The following is a 25,804-nucleotide window of genomic DNA, read 5'->3' on the forward strand; positions in this document are numbered from 1 at the left end:
CCTCATCTCACACCTTTCATTACAAATTGGACATTGTGTCTAGCAGTAGGGCATCCTTTGGTTCTGTGGTGCTCCAGAATATCCTTCCATGAGGGCGACTCGGGGTTGGTAGCTGGGGACTCTGTCCCACAGGTTGAAAACCAAATGAAGTAAACTACTTCTGATAAAGAAGTTATGTACTCACCATAACGTTCCATCTGAGTAGTTTTACTTTATTTGTCTTCAACCGTTCCCCCCTCCTTTCACCTGACCTTATAACTATTGTCCTGTCGTGGTATAGGAGAGGTGCACTCTTGTGGCTCTCCTGGTTATGCTTGGCCAGGGTTTTGTGAAAAATCTTTATTGGTAAGGTCTAATTGGGTCGGGCTTATGTTCTCTTGTACAGCAAACTCGGTCTGAGGGAAGGAATGAGATAGAGGGGCATTATGGGTAAGGGGAGGAGCTTGGAGCTCAGCTCAGATGCTAGTAATGCGGCCGTCTCAAATCCGATCCGTATCCAAATACCCACAGGTTGAAGACAAATGAAGTACAACTACTCAGATGAAACGTTATGGTGAGTATATAACTTCGTTTTACATATAGTTAAACTTTTCATTGTGGCTGGTCTTTTAGAGAATATTTTAACCTTTGAGAGTACTTATATTTATTTGGTGACACTGTGGCCATTTCTGAAAGCCTTGCTGCATTGTCAAAACACTAACATTTGTATTATTATTAATTTTACTAAGTATAATTAGTATCCTTGTAAGAACCTTAGAGTAAATCGCTTTGGAGTGTTCTGGTGGCAGTATCTACCTTATAGTTTGGGCAGAGAGGACATAGCTGGCAAATCTGTGCCAGCCTTTCCCAGGTGTGTGTGTGTGTGTGTGTGTGTGTGTGTGTGTGTGTGCGGAGTCTTATTTGGGGCCTTATGAGACAGAGAGAGGAAACCCATCTCCAGGATGGGAGTGCATTTCCTATGTGATCTTAAGGGAAATTGTGCTTGGTGCAGAGAGCTGCATATGGAAATAGTGTGTGTGTCTATTTTTGTTCCATGTGAATGTTCCTCACCAGTATCAGTGGTGAGGATTGAGGCTCCTGGATTACTGGCCCCAAAGGAGAGACGTCACAACTCCCTTTTGGTCCAGGCAACAGTGGTTCTCCCTTCTTCTTCTGAAAATGGCCAAGGGCAGTTATTAAATGTTTTCTCACAGAATGAACTTACTCGCACAGGACAAGGGTTGTTTGATGCATCTCATCCTTCAACTTCATTTGACTGGATCATAGAATTTTAATACTTTTTATGATCCTTTTATTTCTGAATATGTGCAACTGGCGTTAAAGGAGGCAAACAGACTTTTACTAGAAAATCATTTAAGAGCAAGTGGATAAGATTTTATAGTTCATGTTTTAGTAAGGATCATAATCATTTTCAGTCCAAATTTCCCCTGATTCTTCAATATTTGTTTGAGTAGTAATCCTTTGGCCTTTCTTACTTTTTTATCAAGATTCATCTCTAGCCCTTTTCTGCTTGACTGAAGTCACCCCCCCCCCCCCAATCATAAGGTAAACAGTTTTTGGAAGGTGTGTTACATATCCAGACACCTAGAAGGCAAGTGAATCCTCCTCTTTGGGATCTTAATTTTGCCTTGGGAGAACATTCACTGTCTACTTTTGAGGCTGATTTCAAGTTTTTATCTTGGAAAACAGTAACATCCGTGGTGGTGCAGCGGTAGCGTTGTTGCCTCACAGCAAGAGGTTCTCCTGTTCGATTCTCGGCTGGAGTGCAGTGAGTGCCTTCTGTGTGGAGTCTGCATGTCCTCCCTGCGGTTGGGTGGGCATTCGAAAGACATGTGTAAATGGGCTTGCCTTCGTTGAAGGTTGAACGTCGAGCTGGCACCTCGGCGTTTATGAAAGTCTACCGCCAATCATTAGCAGACTGGAGTTCCGCTGTGGCGACCCTTAACCGGGAAAAGCTGAAAGACAAACAACAACAGCATCTTGGAAAACAGTACTGCTTATTGCTGTTACTTCTGCAAGAGAAATACCCAAGTTATAAGATCTTGTGATTTGTCATCGTGTCTCGTTTTCTGCAAAGATAAGGTTACTTTGAAAAAAATCCTGCTTTATGTCTAAGGTCTTTTCAAAGCTTACATTAAATCAGATTGTTCTATCTCCGTGTTTTCTTTCAGAGCCAAAAAAACAAGGGAACAAGGAACGTTCACATTCTAGATGTCCACAGGCAACTCAGATACTGCATTGACAAGCCAGAAACCTTCAGGATTGTTGACCAGTTTTTTGTCTCTTGTGTAAGTAAGAAAAGGGGACAAGCAGTATCAATACAGATGATTTCTAAATGGTTGTCCCATGCTATTGATTTTTGTTGTCCTCACCAAAATAAGTTACTTCCAGGCAAGGCCAAGGCCATTATTTCAGGGCTCTGGCCACTTCTGTGGCTTTTTGAGGTGGACTCTAGAAAGGTACTAGAAACAGCAACTTGATTATCTGAACATATTTTTCCATATGCTACTAACTAGATTCATTTTCTTGGTCTTGAGCAGACTGTACTAAGACCATTTTCTAGGACTGCTGTATTCTGATCCAGCTTTCTCTTCCCTTGCTTTCTAAGCTGTAGTATTTGTCCTGTATAGATTAGGTTTCTGCAGCAGTGCTCTAATAATGATTATGGAACAGTTGTGTAAATAAACTTACCATAACAGTAGATGTTTGAAATGGTTCACTTCTGCAATAGCCACACCCTCCCTCCATCCTCATATTTTTACTATTTTTATGCCAGTATGTGGAATTTTTAGTATGTATCCTTTTTAGCAGGGGCTGTAGCCTTCTCTTTGTGCAGCAAGAAATATTTGAAGTTTTGGCAGCCTAGCTTCTGATTTTTTTTCTGCTTCCCCTCATGCAGGGCAGAGGCTAGAGTGTGAGTATGGTGCCCTGGAGCTTTGGAAGCTGGCCAGATGGTCTGATCCTTGGCAGGACATTCCATATAGCTTAAGCCATAGACTATTGTAGCAATTATCCATTTGAACATATACTGTTATGGTAAGTTTACATACACAACTGTACATTTCTCACGCAAAAGATCATCTGAGGGAAGAACCTGGACACAGGGTGTGGAAGAGTCCATTTGGAGCGTATCTTGTGAAGTACCTGTTTTTAGAGCTAGAAACTGAGCCTTGGAGAGGCCTGCAGCTGTACACTTTCTTGATTTTTCAAAAGACAGCTTGTACTCTGATTAGCTGTATGGACTACATACTTTTGAAGTAGTTTGTTTCCAGTTTGAAACAAAACAAAGAGGGCAGTTATTTTGTTTTGTTTAAAAGTTGAAGCCAAGACAATAACCATTTTCTGTTTTGTCAGACTTTTGGAATTACTGAATCTCTGTGTTTTCTGTGTATGTCCTACCTCCATTGCCTCTTTGAGCTTACATACATGAAGTTTCTGATATTTGTGTACATATGTGCATGTGTGTAACGTACACAGACATATGCATCCATCAATATATCATGTATACAGAAATACTTATGTATTTATAAATAAGACATTAAATATTTAATTGAGTGTATGTGTAATATGAAACTGCATTTTTTTAATGATTTATACATCAGTTTTGTTTTCTTTCTGAATAGGTAATCTGCCAGGTGAATCTCCCTGCAGACATAAACCTGTTGACAAACGCGAGTTGGATGAACAACAAAGTATGGAAACAGTCAAAGCTTATAGTTGACCTTCTAAACCATTTGCCTGTGGATTGTTCAGCAGTGATAACATCTGCTGAAACACTCCTAACAGAGCTGTTTAGTCACAAAGGTATGAAAAAGATATTTAATTTTTTATGTAAGAAGCGGCACTTTCTAGAATTTTCTGCATTCTCGTATTACATTTATTGTCCACAGGACTGTAGATTGTGGTTTAGGCAAGAAATTGCATCTTAAAAGATTAAGTTTGTATAAAGATTTTTAACAGAAGTTGCTGTTCTGATCTCTGTTTTAGGTTCAGGAACATTGTTCAAAAATGCAGAGCCGATTCGCAGATATAAAAGCTTAGATGAATTAGATCTTGATCGACTGAAATCTCTGATCAACAAATCCTTTGGGAAGAGCTTAAGAGAAGATTACTTCAGTGCCATTGAAAACAAGTTGCATTCTATCTATTTATCTGAAGGGTAAGGACATCCATTGTTTTTTGGCTGTTTTAAATGAAACTCATACCTTGAGATTTCTGCTTATTTCATTTGCATGTTTTATTTATTGCCCCATAGTTGTAATGGCAAAAATGTCTAACGTGACAAGAAAATGAATTGGCAGTGCTTTCTGTTTGCAAATCTTGATTTTAGTGTTCAACTGACATGTCCAATTTTTCAGTAGCTGTAACCTGGATATAAAAAAACAACTGTGTTCTAATTATATTCATCAGTAAATATGAAAATACTGTCTTATTCACCGTTGTTGTTGAAAAGAACAGTGAGTAAAATGTTTCACTTTTGTAATAGCTGTTTAAATATAGAAAGATTAGTTTTAACTGTAGGTAGGGATTGCTCGAACCCATATTGCTTAGTAACCACCCCGTACACTCTTGAATTGTTATTTTTTGACTCTACAGTGTTTGCTTGTTTCAGTTATCCAGTACAGTTCTTTAAAAATGTCTGTGCCTTCCTAAGATATCCACCTTGTTATTTATTTCATTTTGTGTTTTAACATGACACCCATTTATGACTATTTAGATTCCTCTCAGTTAACTTTATGTCCATGTCGCCTTCTTTTTTTTAAAGCTGTATTTATTAAGCTATGATAATGATAACATTATATAGCGTGAGGTAAAAATATAGCACTATTTTACTTTTTGAACTGCAACTGCCATGACTAAATCCTTGCAGAGATGAAATCACATGGGGTCTTACTAGCTGACTGTAGAGAGCGGTAACACTTTCTTGCTTTCTGCTGTGGCTTAATGTCTCTTTCTTTGTGTTTTAATTATCTCAGTGGTATTGCCACACTTTATTTTTGCATAATCTAACATGACGGGTTCTAGTTCCTTTTCTGTTTTTGTCGTTGCTATTGCACATTTTCTAGGTGTTTACTCCTCTTCTAAGTTATTGCTTTCCAGAGTCATCATTTTACTTTTTTTTTTTTATTTTATGGAATTTAAGCTAATGTGTTGTAGAGCATTCCTACAAACTTTACAGATCTTTTTTCTACACCAAGTTTGTGTATATCTTTGCATCATCTGCAGAAAAAAGCAAACATTTCCTTCCATACGGCCTGCAGATCCAATTGCATAGAAATTATTAAAAAAAATGATCTCAGTTCTCTAACGCCTGTAATGCCCCACTACCAGCCATGATCTCTCCTGATTGGACATTTTTTACTGTTTTGTATTTAGCATTTTGCTAACTACAAAACTTTAACATATATCACCCTTTTGTGAGTCTAAAATAAATGTTTTTGCACTCAAGTGCAAAGCATTTATTTTAGCTGGCCTCATTAGCCCCATTCTCTGTAATTAGGAAAGTTTAAAAAAATACTCATTTGCAATAATTAATACTTTTAACAGTAAAGTATGTTAATATGTGATTATATAGTTGATCTATTGAGGTCTCCCTATAGTTTTCCAGATTTTTTTTTTTAGTATCAAGTGATTGAAAAGGAAATAATTAGCTATGTTACACCATGGAATTAAGAGACATTTAACGACTGATGTGGGAATTAGAACTCATTAGTTACTCTGGAACAGTAAAACAGTTTTATCTACATTGCAAAACATGACTTCATTCACTTATCTTTTTACCGGTACTCCTAAGTTTGGATATTCATTATGTTTGATGTTCTAGCTTGGGGTACCAAAACCAGGGATTTGTTAGTGAAACTTGTGTTTTGATCAGACCATTATCTGGCTTATTTCAGGCACGCCTTCCCATGGTCTGGTCTCCTGAAATGGAACTGGTCAAATGAAGGGAGTTAAAGGCCATTAACTGATATGCTTAGCAAAATCCAGATAATCTCCTAGATGAGGATGAATGCAGATGATCCAGATGGATTAGTGACCGATTGTAACGTTGTGGTTGCTGGTGGGCTGAATTAGGTTGCTCCAGTTATTCATAACATAGGCCTATGATATGATGTGAACCATTGTTTGATGAGGAGCTGAGATTGATGCATAGGTAGGGTAGACTTTAAAGTGAAAATCAGATCCACTTTCTTGAGGATAAATTTGACCTGGAAATGTAATATGATCATTACCAGAGAGCTCCCAAAAATGTTATGTTTGTATTCACACAGATTTCTTTCCGCATCTGCCTTTTCCAGCTGCACTGTCTCTGGTGATTAGTAGGCTGTGCAAACCAGCCAGTCTGTTTGGCCACCCACAAAGTTTTTTTTTTAAATCCTCTGAGGAGTGTAAGGAATCTGGACACTTTTTTTCTTTGCAGAGTCATTTTCCTTGATAATGCAGTAATTTCCCCAGTATTTGTCCATTGGAGATTGCAGGTCATCCAAGGTGGGTGACCCAGACTTATGGTTGACTGATTTTCTTTATCTTGCTTTTTACAATCTCATGAATGTGATTTTTGACCATGTATCCAGCCACATGTGGTGTAAATTCTGTCCCTATGAGGTTGTTTACATCTTCCCTTAATTTGCCATTGCCATTTATTTTGAAGTTTGTTTACTCAACCCGTAGGACCAGGGCTCTTTCCATCTATTTTAAGAGTCTTTAATTACTCTGCTATCTGGCTTCCCTTGCTATGTACAAAATAAATAGTATGAGGTACTCATTATAACAATAAATGCTTTTTAAGTATCACTGTAGCAAGAAAATTTCTTTATACATGGGATAAGCTGCAGGCAGATGGTGATGTCAGTGCTTCTGACCTGATTTCAAAAGAAGTCAGACATTCACACAGGGAGGCTGATCTCTTCCCATACACTGGACATCATTAACAAGCTTCAGTGTAAAGAGGTAGATAGCCCAACCCATCTTTCATCTTTTCATACAAAAAGTGAAAACTTGCTTCTCCAACACAAGTCAATTTCCTTCCTTTTAAACTTGAAGAGCAATTAGTAACTCAGTTTTCACTGTTTTCACTTCTTTACCTTATTCCATTGATTTGCTTTTTGAGTTTACATTGAAATTTTTGTCTTGGGAAGGGGTTTTTTTTGACTGGCTGATGATGCCCTATGAAAAGGTCACTAACAAGTGTGCCAGTGTCAAAACATATTTCCCCCAAAATGACCATAATCTGCAGTGTCTGTTTTGCCTGAGCAAGGATCATGAGATCAGATCCTGTAAGCACAGTTAAATTATTAACTAAAAGACCCATTTTCTGATGAGGTAAAAATTGGAGGCATTTGTAGAGCCCGTGAAACTGCTTGTGTGTCTGGACAAAAGGCATCTTCCTATCTCAAACCAGAGAACCATGAAAAGGCTTAAGGAATACCTCCCCCAAGAAAAAAAAAAAAACATTGACGTAACAAACAAGAAAGCTAGTCATGGAAAAGATTGCTGGTGGGGGTGGGGGATTATGTGGCCAATGAGACCATAGTAGTTTTGTATGTACCTAAGGATGCTCACTCTGAAGAGGCACGGCTTCAGCACTACTGGCTCAGGTAATATTTTTAGCAGGGCTCCATTGTTTGGATAGCTCTTTTGGAGGCAGTCGGTGAGATCACTACCGTGGAATCCGGCATGGCCTTTGGTAGTTCTTCTGCTGTCCCCAGATGATCGGGGGGAACCGTCTTCTCCAGGAACTTTTCTGTTAAGCTCTGTGAGTCAGTCTTCAGCCCTGGAAAATTCATATTATTTATGTGGACTGAGCTACCTTTAATTGGACAAGCTCATTTTTTTTTTGGCTTTCCTGTGCATTTTTGGGTCCTCTGCCATACTGATACCAGAATATCTGGTATCTGTACTGTTGACATCTGCCTCTGCATTAGCTTTTTTGATTATTGATAAAAGAAAAAATTGTCAAGGTATTTATTTTTATTTTACATTTGTTGACCGGGATAATCCGACTGGATGCATGTTCATTTTCAGCGGAGGCCCAGGGAGAAAGGCTCTAAGGGTAAGCAGATACAGCATTACATAATACCAGCATTACATATTACAAGCAGACTATTTACAGAGATTACATAAGTAAGCATGTTAAACAGGTTAGAGTTAATCCTGAGCGCAAGTCAGGATTAAATTAAATTACATAGTAAACTGGTTAACAGATTTTTACACATTCTAGAGAGAGTTAGCCAGGCTTGATACATTGACATAGCCAGTTAAGTAACAAATGTTGTTTGAGTCTAGTTTTAAATTGACCTAAGGTGGAAAGTAAGGTAATATCAGCTGGAAGAGAGTTCCAGGATCTACTTACAGAGTTTGCAAAAAGAGAGTCACCGGCTGTGCTATTAATTTTGCTAGTCTGAATTAGTAGTTTGTTAGAGGATCAAAGCGGTCTAGGATTGTTATAGGGGGTGATAATATTTTTAAGTGCAGGAGTATTGTCCAGATTATAGAGGATTTTATAGACCATAATCAGTTGGTTATACTGGATTAGGCTGGGTAGTTCAAGCCACCCAAGCTGATTTAGATTGATGCAATGATGTGTCCTAAAAGGCAGCCCAGTGGCAAACCTGGCAATGTGGTTGTAGCAAATTGAGAGTTTAAGGACAGTCTTGTTTAAATTCGAGAGTAGAGGGGATGCATACAGAAGGGTTGAAAGAAGGTGAGAGCGAGCTATGGCAATTTTAGCTGGAGGGGTTAGGAAGGCTTTTATTCTGTAAAGTGACCCTAGTTTTTTATTGATGATTTTGATAGTTTGGTTAACATGTAGGTCAAATTTTAGATTATTGTCTATGATGACACCTAAAAGTTTTGTAGAGGGGTCAGGGGAGATTATTGTGCCATCATTTGAATTTATGGTAAAGGTGAAAGTGGTAGACCTACGTGTCGGTGAAAATAACACCATTTTAGTTTTTTTGGGATTCAGGATCAGACGACGTTCAGACAGCCAGTTTTCTATTGTATTAAAGGTGGTCTGGGTAGCTGACCATAACTCTACTGGAGATGTGGCTTAGCAAATCAGAGTAGAGTCATCAGCATATTGGATACAGCTGACTTTTGGGATGACAGTATAAAGGTCGTTAATGAAGATGGAGAACAGCAAGGGCCCTAGTATAGAACCTTGTGGTACTCCAAGGGTGTTAGGTGGAAGGTTAGAGAGTTTGTTCTGCCAGAGGACAGCCTGCTGTAGACCATTCAGGTAGGATTGAAACCATTGAAGGGCTCTAGTGTCTAGACAGAATGTTTGCAGGGTGTGGATTAAAAGTTGGTGATCAACCATATCGAATGCCTTGGAAAGAACCAAGAAATGGGCTGAGGATCTATAATTATTGTTGCGATTATGGTTTATGGCGTTGGTAAAGGCTAGGAGGGCTGAAGTAGTGCTGTGATGAGGACGGAAGCCATGCTGAGTGTCTGCCATATGGTTATTCTGGATTAGGTGGTGCATGAGTTGTCTATGAATACATTTTTCCATAATCTTTGCAAGTGGAGAGAGTATAGCTATTGGCCTATAATTGGAGAATTCAGTAGAGCTGCCTCCTTTGTGAAGTGGGATTACATAGGATATTTTTCAGATGGTGGGAATTTTAGCTTCTACTATGGTTCGATTGATTAGGGGGTAAGCAATAGAATCAGCTGATTTTTTGTAGGTACTCGGCAGGGAGTTGATCAGCAGAAAGTGTAGTGGGTTTTAATTTTTTGATCAAGGTACGGATAAGTGAAGTGGCGACTGGTTGGAAGCTGAAGGCAAGTAGGTTTCTAGGGGTGCTACTTTCAGGACCAGGGGAGCTAGGAGGTAGTTGGCTAGCTAGGGCTTGAATTGTCTCAGTAAAGAATCGGTTAAAACTGTCAGAAACATCTTCAGGGGTTTTATCAATAGTAGCAGCAGGGATTGGGGTTGAGGTTTGTCCAGGATGTAGTAGATTATTTAAACCTGCCTAAAACTTCTGATGGTTATTTTGATTTACTGTCTGTAAATTACAGTAGTATTGTTTTTTGTTTTGTAAAATTGATTTTTTGGTTTCATTCCTGGATTGCCTGTATTTAATGTGATCTTGAGGGTCTTTAGAAGAACGTCATAAAGCCCATGCTTTGTTTCTAAGGGTAATTTTGAGTTTAGACTCTTTAGAAAGCCATGGCACAGTTTTTGCCTTGGTTCTCTTTGAATGAACAGGTGCATGCAAATCAGGGATCTCAAGGAATTTGTTGTTAAAGTATGCTATTGCTTTCTCTAAGGGGATGTGTTTTAGAATAGACCAAATGCATGAGTTTAGTTCTTGTTGGAATTTGGCAGGGTCAAAGTTTTTATTGTTTCTAACCTTTCTGAGTAAGGGTTGTTGGGAATTAATGGTTTTGTGCTTAATTACATATGTGAGAAGGTGATCGCTTAGGCCATCAAGGAGGGTACCAGAGGTATACCGTTGGGGGTGACTGTTTATGAGTACCCAGTCAAGTATGCTTTCTTTTTGGTTGGGTTTACCTATCCTGGTAGGGGTGGATATAAATTGTGTAAATGCATGCAGGTTAATATGGGTGGTTGGCGATTCTGAGGAACAGGTGCCCCAGTCTATGTTAAAGTCTCCAAGTAGTAGGGTTTCTTGGGGGTAGTGACATGATAGCCAGTGCAGGATATCTTCAAGTGTAGATATATTGTCACCTGGGGGAATGTACATACAGATTATATTAATGCATTTATTTTTATTAAGTTGCAATTTGGTGGCAAGAATCTATGAGTTATTAATCTGAGGTAGTTGTATTACATCTATGGTGACATTCAAATCAGATTATAGAGTACAGCTACTCCAGCCCTGTCCTCGAAGCACGATCCAGCCCGTGTATGTTTTACCCAGGTGGTAACATTTCATTGTCTTTAGTGTTAGGTTTTAACCAGGTTTCAGATAAACAGAGAATCTCAGGGGAGTGGACATCCAGAAGTGCATGCAATTCATGTACCTTGTTATTAATGCTTCTAATATTGAGATGACAGGCTAGGAGAGAGTTAGTAGGCCTATTAATTGTAGGTTTGTAGCTTAGATTGCAAGTAGAGGGGGTATGTGTATCTGAAGTGGGTGGGCCAGGGTTGGGGTGAATATCACCACCAAGTATTAGGTTGAGTCTATAGTTGGTGATGAACTTCTGGAATTTGTTTATTAGTTTGTGGTAGTGTTTGGATCTAGAGCTAATGTGCCTGGGGTTGAGATGTTGATAGACTGAACAAGATGTTGGATAGGATCTGGTACTGTAAGTATGGTTGGAGGTGGAAGGATTTACAGCTGGGCTGATAGTATGGCCTTTTGAGACCTGAAATCCCGTGAGAAACTGGTTTTCATACAAGGTAAGGAGGTATGGAGTAAACAAGAGGGGTAGTAAAGAGGAGTATATCATTATCTGTGATTCAGCTAGTGAGTTAAGGAACTGTTTTATCTGGTGATGCAACACCAGAAGATAGAGTGGTGAGGTAAAGGTACTGGAAGGGGGATGGGAGAATGCCAGATGAAAGCTAATAGGTACTATTAAAATGTAAGAATGGGGGTGGGTGGAATTATCCCAAATGAAAGCAGATAGGATCTAGAAAGTGGGGGAGTGGCTATAGTACTATAAATTTAGAGGTACTGGGGGCGGGAGGAAATTGGGGGCAGGGAGGGGAGTGAAGAGAGCCCGAGCATAGCGAGGACGAACGTAGCAGGGCTATTGTACCACCAGAAAAATATACCATAGCAAATGGAAGAGTTTTTCCATCTGGGCCTCTCAGAGAATCTTGGATCCCTTCTCGCCACCAATTCTGGCTATTTTTGAATTTTTGGCAATCGAAAATATGACTTTTTTGGCTTCTTCCAGAGTGTGCAAAGCCTTTATCAAAGGTACCTTTCTCTTGAGGCCCCCGGTCAAAGATCCCACTCCTCCATGGGACCTTACCTTGGTGTTGCAAGCACTGGTTGCTCCTACTTTTGAACCGTCTGCAACAGTAGACCATAAATTTCTGTCCTGGAAGACAGCCTTTCTAGTGGCTATCACCTTGGCTAGGAGGGTCTCTGAACTGCAGGCATTGTCTGTCCAGGTCCCATACATGGTTTTCCACAAGAACGGGGTTTCTCTTCTTACAATCCCTCGTTTCTTCCCAAAGTGGCCTCTGAGGCAAACATCAATCAGACTATCAATTTACCTGTTTTTTTTTCCAAATTTCAAAAATAAAGGTGAATATAAGTTGCATTTGTTAGATGTTCATAGACAACTACGTTTTTATTTACACAGAACCAAGTGTTTCAGAAAGTCTGACCAGTTGTTTGTGTCTTTCGCTAAACCGTTTTTGGGTATACCCATTTCCAAGGTGACCATTGCTAAATGGATGTCGCTCTGTATTTTTCAAGTGTACAAAGACAAGGGCTTGTCTCCTCTGGGTCAGGTTAGAGCCCAGTCCACCAGGTCCATGGCTACTTCAGCTGCCTTCTGATCCAGGGTGTCCTTGGATGATATCTGTTCTGCGGCTACTTGGTCCTCATCTCATACTTTTATTTCCCATTATAAGTTGGATTTGGTATTTAGAGGCCGGGCATCCTTTCGCTCTGTGGTGCTTTGGAACATCCTTCCATGAGGGCCACCCAAGGTTATAGGTAGCTGGGGACTCTGTCCCACAGGTTGAAGACCAAATAAAGTCAACTACTTCAGTTATACTTCATTTGTCTTCAACCATCCCCCCTTCTTCCCCCGAACCTGCTGGCTTACTATGTAGCAGAGTACACTTTTGCGACTCTAGTTGAGAAAAGTTGGTGAAATAAGGTTTGTTGGATCGGGTTCCTTATTTTATGGGGTAGCAAACTCGATCTGAAGGAAGGAATGGTGGTGGTGGTATATTATGGGTAGGGGGAGGAGCTTGGAGTTCGGAGCAGATGATTTTGAAATTGCTGGCTTGGATCTGAGTCGGATCCGTAACCTGCAGGTTGAAGACAAATGAAGTACAACTACTCAGATGGAACATTATGGTGAGTACATAACTTCTTTTTCTGAGGTTATGCTATTTTACTTTCGGAGGCTGGGGAAAAGTATTTTTGTACTGTTTTTTTTTTGTGGAAAAAAGTGACTTTTTTACAGCTTACTTGTTTTAACAACTACTGCTGCCAGGCTTCCCCAGGAATCTGGCATGATTTTTCTGCTAAAGCATTAACAACCTACCTTTTCCTCTGTTCATAGGTTCATAGGTTGGTACTAGGCTATCGACCCTAGGGCCTATGCAAGCCTAGCCATAACAATTCCCTGGATATTTCCTTCCACAATATTTACTTCTCCAGGCCCCTGTCTAGCAGGGCGACTGACATGATCTCCGGGGTGAATTTCCTATCTCCCATCCAGTCATCAAGGTTCCTTTTGAAAAGGGCCAAATAGGCGCTCTGCTTGATATGTACGGGCAGTCTATTCCAGAGTATGGGGAGTCTCTGGGTCAGGAACCTATCCGTCCAGCATGTTTTGTTCAATGTAATGATAAGGTTTAGATCCCTGGAGCATGTGGCTCTGAGGGATTGGGATTTCTTTAAGTGGAGCATGTCCAACAGCTCAGGGTTTGACATGGCCTTGTATGTTAAGCAGAGATCGCCTGTGAGTAGACGATATGCCACAGAGTATAGCTGGAGTTTTTTTAGACTGTCAGTATATGGCATCTGCTTTAGGCCTGTGATTCTTTTGGTGAGGTATTTCTGTGGCCATTCAAGCTGTTGCAGATGTCTTGTGAGGTACATAACAAATGGGGCATTATACTCTATAATGGGTCTAATGAGGGATGAGTACAGTGGGACAATGACTTCCTTTTTTCTGGATGAAAAGCCCTTAGTGATGAGGTGTGCCACATAGAAGGATTTCTTGACTGTTGTGGCAATGTGGTTATCGAAAGTGAGTCCACTGTCCACCTGTGTCCCTAAGTCTCTCATCACACTTTCTTCCTTCTTCCAGCCACAAGAGGAAGAAAATTAATAAACAGTCTTTGCCACCATGGCAGGCTGATAAAGTTCCTTGGCCACAGATATTTTGTGACTCTGTGTGGCCACTTCTGTTTTTTTAAATCATTCATGTTTTTTTCCTTGGCTCTCTCTGGTGTAGTCCCTACAGCCACCAAGGACCAGAGTTAGACACACTCTTTGCTGCTGCTGTTGAAGTGCCCTTAGTGGGCAAAGGAGAACCACTGTTGTCAGTGTTGGGAGAAGGGGTAGGCAATATACCTTTGCCTAGCCAGACTGCTACGCCTATTCCTAGGGAGGTTTTTCCTGGTGTGATGCTGGTCCATTGGATTCCTTTGATCTTACAATTATTTTGTTTGTCATGTGTTGGGGATATTATGTGATGTAAAAAAGCCAAGGCTAGTTGTTTTGTTTTTTTACAGACTGTATAAGAGAGAGGAAGAGAGAGAGATATGGAGATAAATACAAATAGCAAAAAAAGCATGGGATTCAAGACTGGGGATAGATGAATGGAACAGTGCAAATCTGACAGAAGGAATGAAGAGACGTAGATAATGTGCTGAGGATATGAGACAGCAGTTTAGTTCAGGGAACTTTGAGATGCTAGAAGATGTGATGTTTGCAGGAGAATGGGGGAACTTCAAGGGATTTAATGAATACTAGAGTTGGCAGTGGATTAACTTGCCAGCAGAGACAGAACAGAATCGGACTGAAAGGCTGGAAGCAAGAGGCCAGTAGACAGTATGGTGTGGAAAGTTGGAGGAGAAAGGCAGTGCAAGAAGACGTGAGCAGTGTTTGTCAGAGCAGTGCATAGCAGAGTGGTACAAAGAAGGTGAAGGGATAAAGTGACATAGGTAGTCATGGGTGGGAAGGCAAGAAGATAGAAGAGATAGAAACAAAGGTAGAATCAAATACATGTGCAAAAGCAGTGTAAGTGATGAGGTGGATGATAGAACAAGAAGTGGGCACACCAGAAACTAAGAGTACATTAAGGACAAGGGGAGGTGAGCAGGGAGGGGTGCTCTACTAGACGGGAGAGACAGAAAGGTGGATAAGGTTTAAGGACAGAAGGGATGGGAAAGAAATCAGGTGAAACACAGAGGTAAGGAGCCAGAACAGGCAGTGAGATGGGCTGGGTTGGTGGGACTGGAAGAAGAAATGTTGCAGATAGGAAGAGTGGCGATATTGAGCAGGGACTGAATGAGATGAGTTATTCTGATGCTAGTTAAAAGGGTTTTGTTAACTGGAGACTCATTCACTAAGATTAAATGCCGTGTAAAAGAAGATAGGTGAGATCAAGTTAAAACTTGTCTTTGGGCTTGCAGTTCATGCGACATGGCTGTAGGTAAGCAAGGTGGTCATTGAAGGGGAGCTGTATGCACATCTAGGGAGACATTTGAGTTGGTAACAGAGATACCAGGATAAGGACTGCAGGTAGAATTCTCAGTAGTGTTTCCTATGCCAACAGCAGCATGCGCAGGAAGGAAGGGATTCAGAGTGAAGTGATACTGTACAAGGGCTTGGGGACACTGACTTGTGCCAGTGGTGCAATAGGTAGCACACCTGCCTTTCATACAGAAAGCTGTGGGTTCTATTCCCACATTGGGTAGATTTCTGACAGGGGTCCAGGGAGGTAAATAGTGTGGGAAGAAATAGCCAGGGAATTGTTATGGCTAAGCTTGTTTGTATAGGCCGTAGGGCTGATAGCCTGGTACCAACCTATTAACCTATGACTGGTAAGGGAATAGCATGAGAGCTGTCATAAGAGCAAGCAGCGTTAATGTAGCAACATGCGCCATCTCAGCTCAGAAGAAACATTGATGGTTGACTGGAAAAGTACATTTTAATGTTTAAACCTATAAAATAAAATGGGAAGGTAGGAGGTGCTGTCACAGAAAGAAGAAAACAGAGTTAGTATACAGAAGCGAAAAAACGACGAAACATATCAGAGGAGCAAACAAGTAGTGCTTAAAGTATGGCTGGGTAGTATTACTACTATGCAGTGCAAGGTATTTAGATAGGAAAATGAAGGGTACTAACAATGGCCCTCAAACTCCGCTCAAATCCTGAAAAAGTACCATCCGTACAAACCCTTCTTCAACACTATAGTACCAATAGAATACTACACTCCTCCAGCAAAAGCAACAAATAAAAATCTACTTATCCAAAAACCAAGCAGGGGATTCTCTATTTGCTAACTACATAGGTAAACTCTGGAATGAACTGACAGTCAACATTACCTCCATAACATCCTTACCTCATTTCAAAACTAACCTAAAACAACACTTCCTTACCAAATCACTCTGCTCATGTTCCACCATCACTTGATAGAAAACATCTCACTCTCAACTGTCTCCTTTACAAATCTTCCTAATTAACCTCTCAGAAACTATAACATCATAACTTAGCCAACCTTCTAATAACCTACTTTATTCACCACTGCCTAAATAACACACACTTTGAGTCTACATATACTGCTATTTCTTCACTCTCTTACTATCTATATTTTCTCATTCCTTCATAGAATGCCTCTAGTGTACTATTAGATTATGTAACACTTGTAAAAATAAGGCACTATATCTCAATGTACTGCACTCCGATGTTATCTCATCCTTTACTGATCTAAATAACTCACAGTTAAGTTATGCAATGCATCTACTGCCAGTTGTACTTTGATATGTCTTGCCTACATATTCATATCTTATTCATGTATGTATGCATATGCACTAAATGGAGCTTTTCTTCCTGGTCCTCTGCTGAAAAAGGACATGTGTCCAGCCGGACCTTCCCAGTAAACAAATGTAAAATATATAAAATAAATAAAATCATAGAAATGTGGATCACTGATGAGGGGTGTGACATGAAGATATCTGGAGATAGGTTGTTGAGGACTGACAAAGAAGGGAGGTATAGTAGTAGAGTAGTGAACTTATTGAGGGGATCAAATCGAAATTCGGGGGGGGGGTATCGCCACATCATGTAGAGGGCAGGGGAGTGGGCAAGGTCCAGCTGGTACAGTATTTTATTTAATGCTTAAGGCAAAAGAGGAAGGAATGCTATTGGATGATCGGTGTATTAGACCCTAAACGCTGCAGGGGAGGGGAAGGAGACACCACGGTTGAAAATGAGTGGGGTAGGGGGAAGAGTTATATTTCTAGTGGTCTAAGTCTGCCAAGGAGAGACTTGGACATTCTAAGCTATGTGGTAGACAAGGGGTGGGAATTGACTGAGGTCTTGAAAGTTTAACCAGTTGGTGCAGGACTGGACCAGGAAAAAACATTTGAATGTGGTCCTAACCCAGTTGGGTGGGGATTAGTTGCCATTAGCAGTAATCATGGCATTGTGCGGTTTAGAGTATTTGTGGAGATTGAGGACATGTAAGATTTTTTTAGTGAGTGGATTATGCTGAGCTAAGAGAGTGGATTAAAATTTAGCTAGGTTCGGCATACAAAATTGGAATAGGAATGGGGTCAGAGCTTGAGTACTTTGTATTTATAAACAAAAATTTAAGGAAAAGGCAAAAAGGAGAAAAGGCTGTTGTGGCTGTACTGTAGTGTGAGGCTTTCCATTAAGGCAAAATATGAGGCATACAAGAATTGGAAGTGAGGGGACAGGGAGGTAGAAGAGGCAATTAGGGTGACAACAAAGGTGTCGAAGGCAGCAAATGCGCAGGTTCCAAGGAAACTGGTAGAAGGGATCAAGAAGAGAAACAAAGGTTTTTATTCATAGGCTAAGCAAAGATAGGAAGAATATCGTGGAAGACTGGTCCAAAACAGAGGTATTTAATGAGTGCTTTACTTGTAATGAGGTGAGGGAAGGATGCCATACTGCAAGATGATTGGGAAAAGTTGGGAGAGCAGTGACAGATGTCACCACAGAAATGGAGGAGATCAAGAAGACCGTGACTACCTGGGGGGGGGGGGGGGTATAAAGGAAAAGTACGATATAGGTTGGTTTCCTGAATTCTTGGCTACCCAGAGGGAGTATAAAACAGAAAAGTCCATATGGTCTGCTTTCCTGAATTCTTAGAAATCTGGCCAGTATGGTAGCAGATATCTTATCTTTAGCAGGTCAAAGTGCCTGAGGACTGGATGATGACGAGAGCGGTACTTGTACAGAGGAGGGAGCAGTAAAATATGAAATAGAGGTCTGTTAGTGTAACATCTGTGGTAGGTAAAGTCATGGGGTGTGCTTTCCTAGAGAGCATCGATGCTGACGGTAATAAGACTTTATCCATTTTACGACTGTCGTACAGGAGAACTGGCCATGGCCTCCCTGGACAGTCTGTCCTGCACAGATGGTTACTAAGAAGGCTGCTGGTAGGGACAGGCATGAAGAGGTTGTTGTATGGTTGATGGGTAAGATATGGAGGGTTGTAATGAGAGGAACAATGTCTGGTAAGAATATCACAGGGGTCAGTCCTGGATCCATTTGAGTGTTTCAGACACATCTGAAGGAGTAGATAACAGGATCACACTCTTTGCTGTTGAGGTGGAGGTGCAGCAGTAGAGGCTGGGGAAGACCCAAAGAAGGAAGTAGCTTCTCTGTCCCCAGCCAAGAGTTTCTTAGGAGTAAATAAATTATCGTCACTATTCTAACTGGTGCCAGCTTGAGGGTGGTGTTTATTGTGTACCTGCCCCTGCTTATTGATAGTGAACCAGACATTTCTCCCACTTTAGGCTTACAGAGTATTCAGTTGCTCAGGCTGTTTGTGCCTATACTTCTGTGTCTGTTGTCATCCATTGGTCAGACAGTATAACTCTAGATAATCATACTGCCCTTTGCTTTGGGAAGTCTGGGTGTGTAAAAGCTTATCGTTCAACTGATGTAATGACTGCTGAAAAGACAACCATGAAATCTAACACCTACTGTTATGGTGAGTACACTGTGCATCTGTACTTTCCTAGCCTGCAAAGAAGCAGAGTCACTAAATGTTCTTGTTATCTTTTAAAGATACAGTGCAGCAGCCATCATCACCCTGGAACCCATTTTTGGAGGCATACCTTATTTGGACAAGTTTGTCATCAGCAGCAGTAAACAAGGCCAGGGAGCCAGTGAGATGTTATGGGAGTGCATCCGTCGGGACTTGAATCTACTCTTCTGGAGATCCCGGGTCACTAATCGTATTAATCCATGGTATGTGTTGTGAAATCAGCAAAAAAAAAAATAGCCATAATTATTTATGCCACCACACTTGCTTCATTGATGATTAACAAATAATAAGCGAGATGGATAAAAAATTGTTAGATGTGTATTTGGAAAAAGTTGCATGAGGATCCTCCAAACTTCATGTTGGTTTATGGAGTGTTGTAGTATCATCCATTTTGTTTATCCTTTCCACTGTATTTGCATGTCACTGTTGTTTCACGAATGCTTTCATTGCTTTCTGTTGCTAGTTACATCAATTGTGGTTTGTTAAGGACTCTGGATACACAGGATGGGAAGAAACCTTGTTTTTTATGGTGTTTCATCATTGTTCCTGTCTAAGCTTTCAATAAAGATATCTTTACAGTAACATCTTACAGTGCTGTTTGCTGGCCAAATGGATCTGCTGCCAGAATTTCAAAACTTGTTTTTTTTTCCAAAAGTGAATCAATGTATTCAGCGTTATAGTCATTACTTACTGTGGATGCTTGTATGAGCACATCCTAAATCAGAGGTTAGTGACTTTCTTGCTGCTGCTTTGCTGATAGCAGCAAGAAGAATGGCTTTATGGGTGTTATGTTAGCCTTCATAGTTGTGATTCACAAAACATTTGTAGTCACCGGGTTTGTTTGCGGTCCTTTTTATGGTATATGTATGTATATTTTATAAACATTTTTACATGTGTAAATTTGAAACTTAGTAGTCTTCTAAATTTAAATGCTGCTTGTGCTAACTGGTTACAAGATGGCAAATTTTCCATAGTTTATGTAACAAAAAAAAAAACTTAAGACTTGCAGCATGACACTATAAGGATTATAGAAAGATAAAAAAATGGTTAGTTTTTGTCTTTTTCAGCCTTCATCAGATCAACAAGTAATTATGTGTTTTAGGAACAGACTGTGACGCCCATGCCCTGGCCCAGCAATCAAGGAGCCTCATTCCTCACCACTAACACCAGAGAGGGCATCTCATATATGAGGAAAGGATAGATATACACAGTAAAGTGCAATTTCCCTTAAGAGCACACAGAGATCACAGTCAGTCCGGGGCTGGTCACTCCCTTGCTTTCCAGGTCCCCAGTAAGACTCCCCACTGGCACAGCTATAGGGTCCAGATCTCAGCCAGCTGGGCAAGCTAAAATCTCCAGCACCCTCCCTGTCCAACCAGTGCTTTGTGTCCCTGCCCAATTAGCTGACACACACACACTTTGAGATAAGAATTTATACAATCACACCAGATACTTCTGGGGAAGGCTGGCACAGGTTCATTTTCACAATGGTCTTGATAATTCTTCAGTTATGTCACACCGCCTATACAAGACCATTTTTTAAGGGAGTATTACATGTTAAACCTCCAGTCAAGCCTCCCTTAGAACCCTGGGACTTGACTCTGGTGCTTCACTCTTTCACAGGTTCTCCCTTCGAACCCTTTGATTCATGTGATTTGAAATTTTTGTCATGGAAAACCATACTTCTAGTAGCACTTACCTCAGCGAGAAGTGTATGTGAGCTGCAGGCCTTGAGTGTCGATCTTCCACACGGATTGGGTGTCCCTTCGTACTGACCCTTCTTTCTTGCCCAAGGTCATTTCTGGCTTTTCTATTAACCAATCTATTGACCTGCCAGTTTTCTTCCCTCTGCATTCTAATAAAGCTTTGTTGTTATTTAGACAGGACTAAATCTTTCAGGAAAACAGATCAGTTGTTTGTGGCCTTTGCAGGACCCAGATTGGGTAAACCCATTTTCAAAGTGACTTTATCCTCTTGGCTTTGAAACATCATTACCTTTATCTACCAACAGCATAAGCTATCCTTATCTTTCAGAATAAAAGCTCATTCTACCAGATCTATGGCTACTTCTGTAGCTTTTCATTACAGAGCCTCTGTGGATGATATATGCGCGGCAACCACTTACTATAATGTTTCATTTGTGTTGTAGATCTTTGTTCATTCATTACTTCCCACCCTCCTTCCCCTTGCCTGAACCCCTGGTGCACTTTAGGAACTCCTGGTTAGGGTATTTGCTCAGACAGAGCCTCCTACTATCTTTTCTATTACTACATCTTTTATCTAGGGTGGGCAAACTCGATCTGGAGTAACTAGGATAGGGGCATTATAGGTAGGTCTTAGCTGAGAGTTTTTGGCTTGAGCAAGCTGGGCAACGGCCGTATCGGCTCCAAGGACGGAACCAAGGTCCTAGCTGTAATGAATGAACAAAGATCTACAACACAGATGGAACGTTGTGGTAAGACATAGCTTTTTTTTACCTTTCTTACCACCATGTAGGGTCCCTCCCAAGCTGCTTGCAGCTTGTTGTGTCTGGTAGGAATGGGAACCATTACCTGCTGCCCCACAGCATACTCTCTAGCTCGAGCATTCCTGTCATACCACACCTTTTCTGTTGTTGGGCTTCTGCCAGGTTCTCCTGGGCCAAGCCCATGAGTTCCCTGAGCCTTTTCCATAGGTTTAGGATGTATGCCACAACAGATTCCTTGTGAGACTCGCACTCACCTTCCCACTCATCTCAAATTAAATCTAGAGGTCCCCTCACCCTATGCCCATACAGCAACTCAAAGCGTGAAAAACCTGTGGATTCCTGGGGAACCTCTCTGTAAGCAAACAACAGATGGGGCAAATATTTGTCCCACTCCCTCTTAAACTGATATGCAAATGCCCGTAGCATGGACTTGATTGTAGAGTTTAACCTCTCAACAAGACCATTAGTCTGGGGATGGTAGGGGGTGGTCTTCATGTGCTTCACCCCACAGGACTTCCACAGACAAGCCAGCAGGTCTGACATAAAATTGGCACCTCTGTCAGTCAATATTTTTTTTGAGAAACCTACCCTGCTGAAAATCTCTAACAAAGCATTTGCCACCTTCTCTATCTCAGTGGAGGGCAAAGCCACTGCCTCAGGGTATCATGTAACATAATCCACTACCACCAGGATATACTTTTTCCCTGTGGAACTTGGGGTACTCAGAGGACCCACAATACCCATAGCTACCCTCGGAAATGGCTCCTCAATCACAGGCAAAGGTATCAAAGGAGCTCTCACCTTGTCTCCTGCCTTGCCTACCTTTTGGCACTGCTCACAGGTCCTGCAGTACCCTGTTACATCTCAGGAAATTCCAGGCCAATAGAAGTTTTGCATAATATGCCTCTTTGTAGGTTTTATGCCTATATGACCTGCAAAGGGAATATCATGGGCTATGGCTAGAAGTGCCAGACGGTAGGCTTTGGGCACTACCAACTGCTGTACTCTCTCACCTTCTAGCCCTCCCTCAGAGGTCCACTCTCTGTATAGTAACCCTTTGTCCCAGTATACAGATTCCCCCTTTCCTTGAGAATTAGGTCCCTCCTTAGCTACCTGCCTCAGGCTTTGCAATGTAGGGTCTGAGAGCTGAGCCTGTCTCAACTCTCTCCTTGTAACCCTTCCCAGCTTCACTTCCACAGAAAGTCAGGCATCTTCTGACAGTGGTGCCTCACTGTCAGCCTGGGTACTACTACTCACCTCTACCTTTGCAGTCACTCTGTCCAAGAGACCATCAGTACCCACAAGCAGCTGTGGCTCACATTCAATCTCACTGCTACAGAGTAGCTCCCTCCCTGAAGTAACCACCTCACCAGTCCTGGCTGCAAGTATGCAGTCTGTCTGGGTCTCCCGCAGGCTACAAGACCCACGTGCTTGTCTCCTAGCATGACCACATGTAACTGCATAAGCACATTGTACTGCCTTATCCAAATCCTTCCCTCTCAGGACATCTGCAGGATGGTAGTTTAGTACCCCTGTTGTCTCAAGACAACCTACTATTGGCATTTTGTCTTTCCCACTTACTGGCTCCCTAAAATTTGGTTCCCCACCTTGCCTCCGTGGACGCCTGTATGCCACATGGTCCCACTGGTTGCATTCAAAACATTTAACCCTAGCTCCTGGACGTATACCTGGACTAGTGGCTTCCTCTGCTACTGGCAGATTCTGTTGTGGCAGTCTGTGCTGCCCATCATGGGTTCCTTCAGACCCATGAGCAGTACTGGGGGTCCCCTTCCTGTGCAGGGCTGCCCTGCTTGCCAGGTATAAGTCTCCCTTCTTCCCCAACTCATCTGAAGTAGCACATTGTCTATCAGCTAACCAGATCCTCATGTCCTCAGGCAAAGTGCTAAGGGGTTGTTCCCTAACCAAAAGGTCTGCCAGCCCTTCAGAAGTGGTGACCTGACATCCACTCACCCACCTATGGAAATAAGTACTCAGTTCAGCAACATATTCACACACACTTTCATCTGCCTTGCATCTATCCTCACAAAACTTTTTCCTATACGTTTCAGGTGTTAGCTTAAACAGTTCTAAAATATATTTCTTTACAGCAGTATAATCAAAACATGCAATCTCAGACATTTTGGTCAGAACAGTTACAGCTTTATCATGGAGTAAGGGGGTCAGGAACCGTACCCAGAGCCCTTGGTCAACTTCATACTGTTTACATACCCTCTCAAACATATGATTGAAACTATCAAAATTATCCCCCTCTTTAAACTGCGGAAGACATTTACTGACCTGTTGTGCTTCTGGGGTCCAGTTACTCCCTTCCCCATTACCTCCATGACTCTGACGAAGAGTTAGCATCTCCTACTCATGCTGCCTCTGCCTCTCTTGTTCCTCAGCTCGCAGACGTAACAGTTTCTCATTCTCCTCTGCCTGAAAACTTCGCAGTCTCTCATTTGCTTCTAATTCCACATGCCTGGCCTCCAACTCAAGTCTCTTTAGCTCCAGCTGTTTTTTTTTTTTTTTAAGTCCACTGCAGAAAGGTTGAGCTGTCCATTCTCCGAGGGAATAATATCTCCACTGCCAGTCTGATTGTCCTCCTGGTTGCTGTTTCCTGATGCAGCTGTAACCAAGGCTGCAATCAGGTCTGCCTTAGTCGGGTTTCCATCCACCAGTCCCCTAGCCTGGCACATCTCCGCCAGCTGGCTCCTTGTCAGCTTTCCATACTCCTCTGGTGACATGCTGCCTGCTTACCCTGACTAACTAAGCTAACAAAAGAAATAAAACAATTGTGATCTGAACTCTTCACTCTACCCACACCACTACATGCCAATTAGTATTTGCCAACTAATTAATATGTGATGTGGATATCCCACCACTGCCAAACAATTAGTATGTGAGGATATCCCAACCAGTGCCACCAATTAATATGTGACGCCCATGCCCTGGCCCAGCAATCAAGGAGCCTCAATCCTCACCACTAACACCAGAGAGCGCGTCTCATATGAGGAAAGGATAAATACACACAGTAAAGTGCAATTTCCCTTAAGAGCACACATAGATCACAGTCAGTTCGGGGCTAGTCACTCCCTTGCTCTCCAGGTCCCCAATAAGACTCCCCACTGGCACAGCTATAGGGTCCAGATCTCAGCCAGCTGGACAAGCTAAAATCTCCAGCACCCTCCCTGTCCAACCAGTGCTTCGTGTCCCTGCCCAAGTAGCTGACACACACATTTTGAGATAAGAGTTTATACAACCACATAGATACTTCTGGGGAAGGCTAACACAGGTTCTCCAGCTGTGCCCCTTTTACCCAGACTATACGGTAGTACCAGCTGCCACCACCCAGCTAATATTATCAGCTACCCAAAGGCCCTTAAAAGGGTGTCCAGTTATTACTGTGCAATATTATTATCCAGTTGGTTGATGTGACTAAACAGTCTCAAGGCTTATTAGAGTGACTTGGTACAGGATCCTTATATACATGCAATGTACTCTTAGAGCTTAACTTATCTCTACACAAACCCAGCCACCATTAAAAGGTTTTAAAATATTTAATAATAAATAATTAAAACCACAAGACAATAATTTCTACTACACAGTCAGTGCTAGTCAAAAGTTTAGAGATCACACAAACACTTAAAATAAATCAGTAGTACAGTTCTGACATCACAGAAAAAACACTTAGTCTGATCTTTATAGTTCCTAGCTAGTCTAAAATGAACCTGTAGGAAATACACCCCGGGGATCACTTCTTTGTCTCTGCTCAACAGTGGCACAGGAAAATAACTTTCTTGGGTGGCGTAAGCCAGAGAACCTTGTTAGCTAGGCTTACGTAGGCCCTTGGGCTGATAGCCTAGTACCTACATATGAACCTATAAAAGTCTAAGATAACTTACATGTGAGCAAGAGGCAGTGCTGTGAGTTGTATGATCCAGACAAAAATGCTTAATGCCTTCTGATTCTCTCTGTTTAAATTGCTATTGCAGTTCTGATAAATATTGCATCTTTTTACACTTCCTGGAGTTCCCAGGCTACACATTAACTGCATTTACATTCGTAACATCTCCCTTTTGTTATCTTGCAGCTGGTCAGGAACAAAGCAATAAAAATACATTTGCATGTTTAAATCTAGCAATTTAACTCTTGGATAAAACAATAGAAAGAATTTCTTCATCTAGACTTTTCGGCACCACTGTCCATTTCAAAGGGTCACCACAGGCTTTACTTTGGTAAGAAGAGTACACTGTTGTCACATTTATTTCCAGTTCCACATGTAACAGTATATTCTTTCATTAAAAAAAACAAGCTTGTAGTTCAACATTCATATTTACAAATGATAGAATTATCTGCACAATTCTATCTGGCTAGGCTGGCAGCCTTCACAGAGACTAATCACATTTTGAAGTA

General features: G+C 41.4%; 1 protein-coding gene across 1 annotated transcript in view; it reads left to right on the plus strand.

Annotated features, from left to right (window-relative positions):
• NAGS (N-acetylglutamate synthase) overlaps window positions 1-25,804 on the plus strand; it is a 207,817-nt gene that overhangs the window by 115,538 nt on the left and 66,475 nt on the right. Inside the window, exons 4-6 of the mRNA XM_044055156.1 lie at window positions 3,624-3,804; window positions 3,988-4,159; window positions 18,942-19,124. Of these exons, the coding sequence (XP_043911091.1) occupies window positions 3,624-3,804; window positions 3,988-4,159; window positions 18,942-19,124 (536 nt within the window). The remainder of the gene's footprint in view (window positions 1-3,623; window positions 3,805-3,987; window positions 4,160-18,941; window positions 19,125-25,804) is intronic.

The sequence above is a fragment of the Protopterus annectens genome, chromosome 13.part0 (assembly GCF_019279795.1).
Source record: "Protopterus annectens isolate FY-2018-M chromosome 13.part0, PAN1.0, whole genome shotgun sequence".
NCBI lineage: Eukaryota > Metazoa > Chordata > Ceratodontiformes > Protopteridae > Protopterus > Protopterus annectens.